Source organism: Ruditapes philippinarum, unplaced genomic scaffold (genome assembly GCF_026571515.1).
Source record: "Ruditapes philippinarum isolate M1 unplaced genomic scaffold, ASM2657151v2 ctg3964_1_1_1_1, whole genome shotgun sequence".
Classification (NCBI taxonomy): domain Eukaryota; kingdom Metazoa; phylum Mollusca; class Bivalvia; order Venerida; family Veneridae; genus Ruditapes; species Ruditapes philippinarum.
In genome coordinates this window covers 2,629-15,027 of record NW_026859746.1, presented here as the reverse complement: position 1 = coordinate 15,027, position 12,399 = coordinate 2,629, and the positions used below count along the sequence as shown (strand labels likewise).

The following is a 12,399-nucleotide window of genomic DNA, read 5'->3' as shown; positions in this document are numbered from 1 at the left end:
TGCATATCATTACCGTATGTACATATATTGTACATTTACATTTCATAGTTAGTTCAACAATACTATATGTACTTTGTTAGACCTAGCGTCCACAAATTTGTTACACTGATTAATACAACAAAAAAATTAATTCTGAAAAATTAACTTCTTAAAAGTAAAGAGAAAAACGGAATCTCCGAAAAAAATTAAGAGACGAAGAACACCTTAAACGGCAAAAGTTAGAAATGTGCAAACCCATAAGAATTTAGATTATGGTCATATATTTTATGGTTTTTTCTACTAAAAAACTTTTTAAACTTTTAAAGGCATGTTGGAATGATCCAACTATTTTAAGACACACTGCATCCTTATTGTTCAATCCTTTCACATTTGGACACTATGACTACGATTTCGTTTTCTGATTGGTCAAGTGAGAGACTATGATGGACAGTTCTTAAAGCCCGATTGGTACTGATTTTTTTACTTTTTCGTCTTCTGCCATGTTTCGTTGGGCCCCAGTACTTGTTTTTCGTGCTTGTTTCGTTTGACCATTGTAGTTGCTTCCTTGTTGCTCTGCCTTCCTTTAAAGAACATTTGAACATTTTTGTTACGGGTCATTAGATTTCTTTAACAAATATTTATATAACCTTTGTAACCATAGCAACTGTTGGAATTTCGAACCGCGGAAATCATATATTTAAACTGTATTGTCTCATATAAACATTTTGCGGCTAAGATGAGGTTTGGTGCACCTTAGCTGGTTAAAACTCTCTAGCAGTGATTTTGTGATCGTTTCACAGCGATGCATATCACAAACAAGCCAAAGTTGTTACACATGTACTTCAATGAATCGGCTGATCATTAATCAGTCTAGTAAATCAAATGTTTATATAAAATTGCGGTCGTTCTTGGACAGTTTTATATGGCAAATGCCTAAAAACACTAATCTATACTTAATTGTTGATCATTCTCTGATATTGTAGTAAACATGTTTGATAATGTATATGTTTCTGACAAGAAATGCTATACATTTAAACTCATTGTGACGCTATTGGTGATCGTATTGTACGCGCATGAAATGATAGCCTTATTATACAAACACTTTTTTCTGTTTTGTTCTGAAAAGTCACGTTTATGGAATTACTCAGCTGTACAAATAACTTTTTTTTTTCAGTTTTGTTCTGTAATATTACGTTTTGGAGTCTCTTAATTAAACCCTTGTTGCCAGTGTCACATCACAGATAGTATTTCAATGATATCCGGTTATAATCGAAGCTAAGGACTATTAAAATTAGCAATGATATAACAAATATACACTATCGAATGTACCTTCATGATAAGGTTGCAGGCAGTTATTGATTTTCAATGTTGCGTTTGCTGACATCAGACTTTAGTTTATTATGTATTTACTATTTACCCTAGATTATAAACAATATGTTCCTGGTGTATTGATAACTCAACGAATAAAGAAACAACATTGAAATTACTTAAAATTCATCAAAGCCGGGGAATATGAATAGAATTAATATAAACTGATCAAGAGTTCCTTGAGATTGCAAATGAAGTCTTTGAGAGTTTAGAACAGTTGCAAATAAAATATAGCAAAAAAGGGAAAGAAAATAACAAAGCAAAAACAGTTTTTACCGAAAATGTGTCGATAAGTCATACAAACATGCGTTGGACTTTGACGACTTTTCAATTGCACAATAGCCATAGGTCAAAATGTTACTATAGTTGTTTTCTTTAATATCATTTCATTCAATATCATTTTGTTTTCTTCCCACGTGTATATTTAAATCAAAATGCACGATTTCACTAAGTTGTGTGGAGTTGGTCTGGTGATAACTGCTTCTGTCTCTCCACCAAGGGATCAAAGGTTCATGTCATCAGGGGTCACATCATGTATCGACATTATGACAACAGTTTCAAGTGCTTCCGGTGTGGTTTGTAAAAAGCTGCAAAGTTTCGTGGCAGTCAATTGCAAGTCTATATAACTACGATTGTATCATAGTTTGGAGACCTTTCTATTATAAATGTGTCAAGTTAAATCGTATACAATCATGCCCATTGACTTGCTCATTTTTGCTGGGGTAACTTATTGTGACGGCAGAAAAAGGGAAAGCGATAGTAATATCATATTCAGACGCTCGTTCATTGGTTACTTTTTTCTATGGTTTCATATTGTGAAAACAGGGAACGTGTTTTTATGATTCACATTAGCATACATCTGAAAAAGTTCATATACTGATGTATTGGCAAGCTTTATTTCGGCTATTCGAAGAATTAGGAGAGCTATTGTACGCACACTTTTGGTGTATTGCGTCACACTTTGGGTAAGTTTTTGCGTGCAAGTTGGCATCTTAAAAAATGGGTAAGGAAATTTTTGTAAACTTCACACACATATTTGAGAGCATAATATGAGGTCATTGTCCAAGGTTCGTAACTCTTAAATGGATTTTGATAAATTAATGGCCCTTTTTGGACTTAGAAAAGTCTATATTATAAAGCTCTTGTTTTATTATCAAACACTGAGAATAGTTGAGCATGCTTGTCTATTGACGTTCTTGTTATTTATTATTATTACAATCTCGTGCTTTACTATTCTGTTCAGCTACTCGGAAAATTATCGATTGATTTTATTATAAATCATAAACAGGCTTAAGAATAATGTGATCATGAAGTCATGCGTTTGTTGATACACATGCAACTTTTGTAATTGAATTTTCATTAATGCACAATATATATGCATGCAAATAGATAATGTATCATTCATTGTTGGTCGTCAATAAACACAAAATGTTTGTTACTACAATAAAGTTTGTTATTAATATAACATTATATCATAACGCAAATTATGATAGTGTTCCACTACAATAAATATTTACAAAATTGAATATGCGTATTTTCATTAGGAATATATGAACTCCAGTAAATAGAAATTGAAATATAACTCCGTTTAATGGGTATTAAATTTGGTATAATTTTTGTTTATTCATAAATGTATATTAATGATAAAATTGCATATTTGAAAGTGGTTATTTGTTTTTTGTTGTATTATGTTTGACTAATTTACATATAAGATATTTATAAACCCTTTGGATGCCAGCAGCAGACAGGAATTGTCTTTTTTAATCAGCAGAGAGGAAAGACATTTACAAACCATTGTAATTTGATTTTGCGATATAATATTGATGGTTGCTCAATCACTTATTTGCAAACGTTGTACTATAAAATCACAATGCAATGTTTAGAGGTCCAAGGAGTGGCACACGTTAAGCACTTTATGGTAAATTAGTTATTATATTGCATTATTTCTTGTAAGGACACAAATAGGTAGCGACGTGGCAAAGTGGTTAACGCGTCGGACTTGTAAACTAAAGATATCACTAGCTACACTAAGGGTTCAAATCCCGTCAGTTTCTGAACATGCTGCGTCGGACTTGTAATCTAAGGATCACTACCCGCTATGGTTCAAACCTCGTCAGTTTCCGAACATGCTGTTGTTTCCTTGAGCAGGAAACTTAACACACATTGCTCAGTACTGGTTGGTTTAAAGAACGTTCTCGAGAGTGTGTTTATATGCTAATAGCTTCCTAAACACCCGGTTACAATAAATATTTTTAAAACCAAAAGCCTAAAGGGTTTGTTCAGTACTAATAGATCCCCAAAATTTAAAATTTTTGGCTTCAGTTAAACTTTCCCTTTTCGAACAAAACGCGACTGGCTGCCCCTTGTTATCCAAAAAGTTTTCCCCGGATGGGATGTGCGTAGCGTGATAAAAAAAAATTTTTTTTTGATTTAAAAAAAAATTTAAGCAGGATGAGTTGACTTTTAAAAAACAAAAAATTGAAAAAAATTTTAGACAAAAATTTTTTCATTTCGATATTATTTTTTTAATTTTTTAACATGCAAGGTTTTGTTTTGTTTGTTAATTGTCTGTCGGTAATAAGTTTACAACAATAATGATAAGAACATAAACGAACCAAGAGGATAATCTATGGTAGAAATTAAGGTAGAGACTTACTGTCTAATATATTGTCTGAGCTTTAAAAGCAACACTTCGAAATATGGCTACATATTGACCTATCAATACATACAGTCGTATAGCAATTTTGGTTATTGCGCTTGTAAAATGTATTTAGTTAAACACAGAAGTTTAAATCTACTGATGAATAAAACTTTCCCAAGTGAAGACTCATGTAAAAATGATTCGCAATAGCAGGGCTTTCCTAAACAAAACAAAACCTGAAAGAAAAGCAAATGAAAACCATCATAAAAGTTTTTTATTAGTAGAGTACGGTCATTGATACGACCAATACATTATATGTTAACATCTACTGGCTATTTTACATTTCTTGTCATTGAAAATCACTTTCAGTCTTCTAGTGCAATGGTACTTTCATTGAAATATGGTCTTTACATTTTGTCACATGGTATGTTTGACCGATATCCTCCATTCGGTGTTTGCATCATTTAACTCAATATCAGTTAAATCATAGTAAAATAAATGTATGCTTATAATTATGTTTTGTGATTAATAAAGCTGCCTTTAAAGCTATAATGTGTGATGATGTACAAAGGCAAGGTATAATTATGTTTATATATTATACTAGTATATGGTAATTATTATTATATTGCATGACTTTCTTTATGATAACGTTTTAATGTTTGGTATAGGCCCTTTTAGAACATGGTCGTCCGTGGATGAAGTTTATATCAGAATATAAAGATTTAGTGGCACGTATCCGATACAGACATGGTTTAGAGAAACAGTCGTGTCGTGTAGATCTTAAACAGCTGGAGGACTTTCTAAACAGGAAACATAGTAAAACATTTCTATCATATCTTTTTAAAAACTTCTGTGCCACATAAGGTGGTTTGGACTCAACAGGTAAATGTTAAACTTTTTCGTATTAAATAAACAGTCTATTCAAATTCATAAGATTTGCAACATACCTTTATAGATTCTGCATAATTTTAATTGTTATATAATACATTGCGCATTTAACTATTTTGTTAAAACACGTACCATTTAATCTAAACGTGATTTTTTCTTCAATACTTTTATTTTCGTCAATAAATCATTGTAATTTTCAAAATAATCATGTTTAACGACTACAACTCACTTCCCCTTCACCGTTACATATATTATTTCACGTCAGGAAGTTTCAAGCTAGCTAAAAAGCCGGTGGTCTTACTGGCCTGAAATAAGGTACGAAAGTAGCGCCTGAGCTCTTTCTGCACCAGTAAAGCAATACTTCCTTTACAGTGTTGGTATACCTTACAAAATCTAAGTGTTATTTCCAGTGTATGAGAAAACGTTCCGACAATTTGCACCAAGTGGAAAGCTGCATAAAGTTGATCTCTTGGAATATTTCAACAGATGTGACTTATGGCCAACACAGCGGGAAATAAACAATAGTTTTGACACCATTTTCAGAGGTAAGTTAAGTGAATGTTAACATTTTGCTAACTTTATCACAAACATATACATTCAACAATATTCATCTAGTGACAAGCACGTCACATGTTCTATATAAATTAATTCAACACATGACTACCCCGCCCTTTCTAAAAAAAAATATTCATTTCTTAGGCACAATGTGAAAAAGGTGCTTTTAATTAACTAAATGAAAACTATGCACTTTCCGTGATTTTATTCTCAATTATTGAACAGTGTTATGAAAACTATTGCTACGTACACAAACGGTTATTAGTTTAATAGAGCCTTAGTTTGATATTTCGATCTAAAGGAATAGCCCGATTCCTCTAATTTCCTATTATGAAGTTAGTCCTGTCAAATCATTACATTGTTTGTATATTGAATTTGCAGGTGCCATAGCAGTCTTTTTTAATGTTGTAATTTCAATATTATTCAGGTTCCAGAAATACTGCAGAAGTTGTATTTTTGTTGGATTGTTCAACCAGTACTGGTATAGTAGGATTCCATAACCTGATCAAGTTTGTACAAGATCTCGTGCGTACACTCGATATTGCCCCAGACAAAACACGAGTTGGTGTTGTTCCATTTAACGAAGACATCTTCAGCTCTTTTAGTTTATCGAAGTATGATAACAAGAAAGAGCTATTAGAAGCAATATGTAAGTTCAACACGACGATCAAAGATTGGTCTTAAAACTTTACTCATTTCATTCTGTCAGTTGGCTCACTGGCAACTGGTATGATGAAACCTAGCGGATAGGTATGTAAACGGTATTGCAGTCTGTGCTACTTAACATAATAATATTTCATTGTTGTATAAATATATTTCATAATTATATAGGTTAAAAAGTGCAGCAAATTTTTTTAATTTTTCAGCGCGTGTCAAGCTCTGGCATGGATTGACACGGACAGACCTTGCTCTCCGGGTAATGAGAGGCATGTTCAAGGTGAGTAAAACATACAAAGAAGTGCTCTCACCCCACCTTCATCTGCCATCCCCCCCCCCCAACACCTGTCCTTGGATGGTTGGTTGGTTGGCTGGCTTTATAAATTGTATGGTGATAAACACTTATTATATCATCTTGGGACAATGCTTTTACTTGCCTATGCACACGTCATTGAATAAATGGAGTATAAAACAAGGAAATTTATTGTAACCACTTTTGTCTTTGGTACCAGTGAAGGGTCAAATTATGAATATGCATGCAGACCATTTAAATGAAAGTCGAAAAATTGATAAAATAGAATAATTGTACTAAATATTATAGCTTGTAAAAGATGTACATGTATATTTGTTTCAGGACTCACGACCTGGCGTCCAGAAAATTGGTTTAGTGTTGACTGATGGTCAATCCACATACAACGACAAAACGATAAAGGAAGCACAACTTTCACATGAGATGGGGATACAGATGTTTGCAATCGGTTAGTGTTTAATACGTCGAAATTTAGAGTTTGGTTTACTACATTTTTATTTTATTTATGTTAAAACTATAAGATACATTCAAGCATAAGCCTAGTATCAGGTCATTATTTTAAAGGCATTGAGAGGTTTCAGACACAATATGCGGTTTTTAACTAATCAGTAAAAGTACATGTAGTTAAAACCCCGAAAGTGATTCGACTTAACCATAGTTATATAGAGCCAGGACGCAATATGACAATGCTACAATTATTACGTATTGCCATACGGCCATTTTTATGATACTCTTTTTTTTTTCTCTTAAAAACTTTTAATTAAATCAACAATTAAATCACTTGAAATAATTCAATATATAAAACATTAAAAGTGATATTTTGAGCATTAAAAGCAAAACTGATGCCTTGGTTGTCTTTTGTAAACTTTTTTCAGGTATGGGCAGCAAAGTTGATTTGTCTGAATTACAACACATAGCAACAAATCCCGACAGCCTATTTCATATCCATGACGCTGGTTCCCTGGGCGTCATTCGTAGGCAAATCGAGAAAAGACTTTGTCTTGGTAATGTATTGAATTATACATTTACAATAATTGGGTATATAGTAATGAAAATGTGCAGTGAATTAAGTCAAGGTGGGTTCTGTTAAAAACTTATCATTATTATCTTCTTTCTTTTGCATTTTGTGTTTAAATATAATTCACTATTAAATACAATCGATATAAACATAATTTTATACCTATATTTTGACATGAAATTATGAAATAATCAATATCACATGTTAGTAACATTGACTTTGTTTAATCCATTTCAATGATTAATTTATCTTGGAATGAAAATACGAAATGATATTAAGAACAAAAGCTGTCAGTAAGACAGCGTGAAAGACTACTCTCAGTGCTTGACAGTAAAACAAGAGCCTGGATAATGCACAGTTTTCTACTTTCTGAGAGCGAGTATAATAGCTTTCCCTATTTTCGGAATAGTCGAGCTAAAATAATTGAATGTTCTACTTGTACAGTGTCGTGCAGCTTCTGTCAACATCTAATTCCGAGGATTTATAAATATGGTATACTCCAGAACGAGGCTATTGTTATAATATGGACAACGTTTCCCCCTAAAGCTGCAAACCTCGATAACAAACGTACATTACAAAGGTTCCGATTGGGTATGAAAATTAGCACATGCCTTATAAGGAAAATATGTACTTTCACAAAATTTAAGAATTCTTACGATAGCTTCATTGCAATAGGTACAAGGGAGCTTATATCGCAAACAGTCTGTTACTTTTCTCACAGTGTACTCTTATCACAAATATTGTACATGTACAAATGTATTTCACAGATATACCACAATATACACCAATCAAAGCATCAAGTACAAGCCATATCTGCCGACCTATTGACCAATCAGAAGCGCTAGAAGTTATCTGGACCTGCTATCCGCCATTGGTGTGCGGAATTACCCGATCTTCCAGGTGGATAAGGCCGATAGTGAAAGGGAAAGAAGCGTGGTCATTGCTAGGTGCGGCCGAATTCTCATAATATAACGTTCTACAAAAGATGTATTTGTTTCATTAATTCTATACATTACCATGATTACGTTTCTGAGCTTTGTTTTTCTAAGAAAACAGACCAAAAGAAATATTATATCTTGCAGATTTTAAAAATTGTAAAGTAAACACGGGAGTTTCGTCTTTTCTTGCCTTTGCTGTTAGGATATATTATTTCTAAATACTTTTTAGAAGTAATGGAACTACATTTAATTTTTTTCATGGTTTGAAACAGTGGCTGCAAAGGCTACCATTTAAGATCACTATGCTTACTCACTGCATTGCTCATTTATAAATACAATGTTTACCTATTTTAAGGCTGTTGATAAAAGACAGAGTTTTGTCTCATTGCAGATTATAAACAAAAAATGAATAATTCCGTTATTTTGCCTTATTGTTGTGGTTCTTTTCAAATTCATATAACCTTAAAGAATCTTCAAATAACAGAATCACTTATGTTTATAACATAAAATTTTGAATCATTTAATAAATATTTCATCAATTTGTTTGCAGACGATGATATAATAAGAGCAACAGGAATGAAGGCGTGTTTACGGCTGGTTATCCAATCACGACTGCAGCGTCATGGTTATATCACAGTGCCATCTGACGTCAGAGATGACGTAGAGCAAGTGACAAGTGAAACTGAAGCATTGCAAATCATTGAAAAATTCATTGAAGATCAGATGAAAAGTAAATAAAAGAACAAATTCATTGAAATTCAGATAAAAAAAGTAGATCTTGAAGAACAATATCATTTTTGAGATCAGATGATATTTCAATAAATTAAAGAACGTTTATGTTTAACTAACAGGCCCACTGCAAAAGCTTAAATTTTTGTTTGTTTTGATGGGTGTAAAGTTCTATAAGCTAGCTGTATAAGTTCCACACATATAAGAAACCACAGCATTGAAGGGCAAGGTCTGAAATCAGCGACCACAATGCAAGAGCTTAAAATCTATAATTGTTATCTTCTGCTCACAAATGATCTATCTAGTGACTGGGAAATTTTATAAGAGCGCTCAAATAGCCCTATTTACGCAGAAGAATGTCCCTTAATTTTAAGGGAACACCTTGGTTGTAATTTGGAATATAACAATTTATTCATAGCTGATTTAATAAATTTTATTTCACTAAATGTTGATCCTAAATATCAGATTTTATGAATTATTTTAGTTTAGATTTCTTGAATCCTTTTAGATCGTCCTTCTTTACAACTTGAACGCCAGATTTCCACATTCCAACTTGACCATCCAGATGTCCAATATCATTCCGGTCACGTGGTCTGAAATAATATATATTTAAATTTATTACGAATAATATCAAACACATTATTCATGACATAAAGAACATAAATCAATTTTTTTTTTGAAATATAAAACAGATATTAAACTTGTATCCTTTCAATAAATACTTAGAGCAGCCCTGTTTGATAATCAAAAAATATGCTTAGAATGATAGTATGGATGACAAAAATCATTGTCTGGTTATTCCTGTATAAATATTACGTAAAAATAGTCTTAATGTTAGATATAGATTTTTTTTAATTAAGTAGAGCTAAATATTTTTGTTTGTCTCTTGTAAAAAATCATATTTTTTGCCATGTTTTCTTCAGGCTCTTTTAATATTTGTCTGTTTTGGGGGGTGTACTTTGTTTGATTTGTTTTCTTTTATTTTTTGGTTTTTGTATTTCAAACTTTTAAATAGATATGAACTAAAAGTCTGTTCACTGGTGAGACTTCAATAAACTATAATCATATAAAATAAGCATGGGTAAATTCCTTTCTGAAAGGGACTGAGCTTGCCAGCATATATTTCTGCTCAGTGAGTCTCACTGAAATGTTAACTTATGTCTGTCCTGAAAAAATGTTAAAGTTGTTGAAAGCACTGAATGTATAATAACAAAACTATTTAGAGAGGTTTGTCTAAAGGCACAAGCTAGTGCTAGATAATACAACGACTGTAGTAAATAAACCAATTGAATGATATATTTTTGTTTACCTTTTCTTTCCTCTGTTTGCTTTAGGTATCTTATAACCCAGTTTTCTGTCCTGAAATATAAAAAGAAAAATCTGATTGCACCATCTATATATTCATACAAGTAAATCTATCTTTAAGTTGGATTTTAGTCAATGCCTCACCATTGAAAATCTTTCAATAACTTCAAGTTTTCTAATGAATAAGGACAAAACCATGTGTTTTGTGCTAATTGTTTGAGGTAATCATAGGCTAATGGTTTGAACCATTGATCATGCCTTGGTAAAAACAATGACTATGCTTGGTAGAACCATTGACCACACTTGGTATAACCACTGATCATGCTTGGTATTACCACTGACCATGTTTCGGTATAACCAATGACCATGCTAGGTAGAACCACTGACCACGCTAGGTAGAACCACTGACCATGCTTGGTAGAACCACTGACCATGCTTGGTATAACCACTGACCATGCTTGGTATAACCACTGACCATGCTTGGTATAACCACTGACCATGCTTGGTATAACCACTGACCATGCTTGGTAAGATCACTGACCATGCTTGGTAGAACCACTAACCATGCTTGGAACAACCACTGACCATGCTTGGTATACCCAATGACCATGCTTGGTATAACCACTGACCATGCCTGGGCATAACCACTCACCATGCTTAGTAGAACCACTGACCATGCCTGGTAGAACCACTGAGCATGCCTGGTATAACCACTGACCATGTTTGGTATAACCACTCACCATGCTTTGGTAGAACCACTGAGCATATTTAGTATAACCACTTATCATGCTTGGTAGAACCACTGACCATGCCAGGTAGAACCACTGACCATGCTTGGTAGAACCACTGAGCATACTTGGTATAATCACTGATCATGCTTGGTAGAACTACTGACTATGTTTGGTTTAACCACTGACCATTCTTGGTATAACCACTGACCATGCTTGGTATAACCACTTAGTTCTAGTGCTTTATTCTTTCAAATTAACAAGTTATATATTAAATTTTTCAGTTCTGTATGCCTGTTTTTTTTTTGTTATTGTTGTATCTAAGTCACATCCATATGACACTGAGGTGCCTGTTCGTACATTATTTTAGGTACAAGCAGGTACCAGAGTATAACCACCAACATATTGTAAGCTAGCAGGATAGCTTATTTACATGAAAGAGTTCAAAGTCCCTGACATAATTCAAACCCACAGCAGGCACCTCAGTAGAACCAACCACATTAGCATTGAGAGGCAAATGGTTCGAAGTCTACAACCATAACCACTTAGCCACAGACATGAGTTTCTATTTTATCTATTAGGTACTGTTAAAATAATGTTAACGCACCATTTCTCGTTTCTCCTTCTCCTCCATCTTCTGTTTCTTCTTGTTTTCCTGATAGTCCTTGTAGTTTATATACTTGTTTTTAGGTGGCTGAAACATTACAAACATAACATTGACCAGTCTGTAGAACTTGCATTTACATTTATATTCTGCAACAATTGTTTTCAGTTTACCTTTGGTGGGTGGGGTAAGCCAAATTTGCATTTTTATTAAAGGGGATGGGGCAAAGTAACATGAATTTTTTATTCTGGACAGTGAAATTCCTTAAAAATTTGTAGACTGCTAAGATATGTGATGTACTGTAAGAAAATAATAGGTTTAGTAATCGTCATTTACTTATGTTTTGAATAGGGCCCAAGCGAGTTGTAGTACCTTAAGATGAAACAAGATATGTTTGTAAAACATGTATGCCCCCTATCAGCAGCCAATTAGTTTTGTGATAAGGTTATTATGCATGACTTCTCACCCAGTGATCAAACAATTAATAAGGGTTATCAAGTATCTACTGGTCATGACCTTAACCTTTGACCCCTTGACCCAAAACTCAATAGGGGTCATCTGCTGGTCACGACCAATCATCATACAGAGTTTGAAGTTCCTAGGCCTAAGCGTTTTTAAGTTAATTGATTGGAAACCATTTTACCTACAAGGTCAATGTGACCTTGACCTTTGACCCCTT

General features: G+C 33.2%; 1 protein-coding gene and 1 long non-coding RNA gene across 2 annotated transcripts; one reads left to right on the top strand and one right to left on the bottom strand.

Annotated features, from left to right (window-relative positions):
* Positions 1-4,590: 4,590 nt before the first annotated feature.
* LOC132757758 (collagen alpha-1(XIV) chain-like) lies at positions 4,591-9,369 on the top strand. The gene is made up of 8 exons (XM_060749145.1): positions 4,591-4,804; positions 5,287-5,421; positions 5,859-6,080; positions 6,298-6,368; positions 6,723-6,846; positions 7,274-7,402; positions 8,184-8,363; positions 8,905-9,369. The coding sequence occupies exons 1-8, from the start codon at positions 4,684-4,686 to the stop codon at positions 9,090-9,092; spliced, it is 1,170 nt and encodes a 389-aa protein (XP_060605128.1). The 5' UTR covers positions 4,591-4,683; the 3' UTR covers positions 9,093-9,369.
* Positions 9,370-9,501: 132 nt separating this feature from the next.
* On the bottom strand, positions 9,502-11,816 carry LOC132757760 (uncharacterized). The gene is made up of 3 exons (XR_009629498.1): positions 11,724-11,816; positions 10,393-10,442; positions 9,502-9,676 (listed from the first exon to the last, which is right to left on the bottom strand). It is a non-coding gene; the product is annotated as an uncharacterized LOC132757760 (long non-coding RNA).
* Between the last annotated feature and the right edge of the window lie 583 nt (positions 11,817-12,399).

Bases quoted from the DNA above. Each gene is read 5' to 3' on its own strand.
- LOC132757758 (XM_060749145.1), top strand. From the start codon at position 4,684: ATGAAGTTTATATCAGAATATAAAGATTTAGTGGCACGTATCCGATAC. The intron at 5,422-5,858 runs GTAAGTTAAGTG...AATATTATTCAG, and splicing joins TTTTGACACCATTTTCAGAG to GTTCCAGAAATACTGCAGAA. The intron at 7,403-8,183 runs GTAATGTATTGA...TGTATTTCACAG, and splicing joins CGAGAAAAGACTTTGTCTTG to ATATACCACAATATACACCA.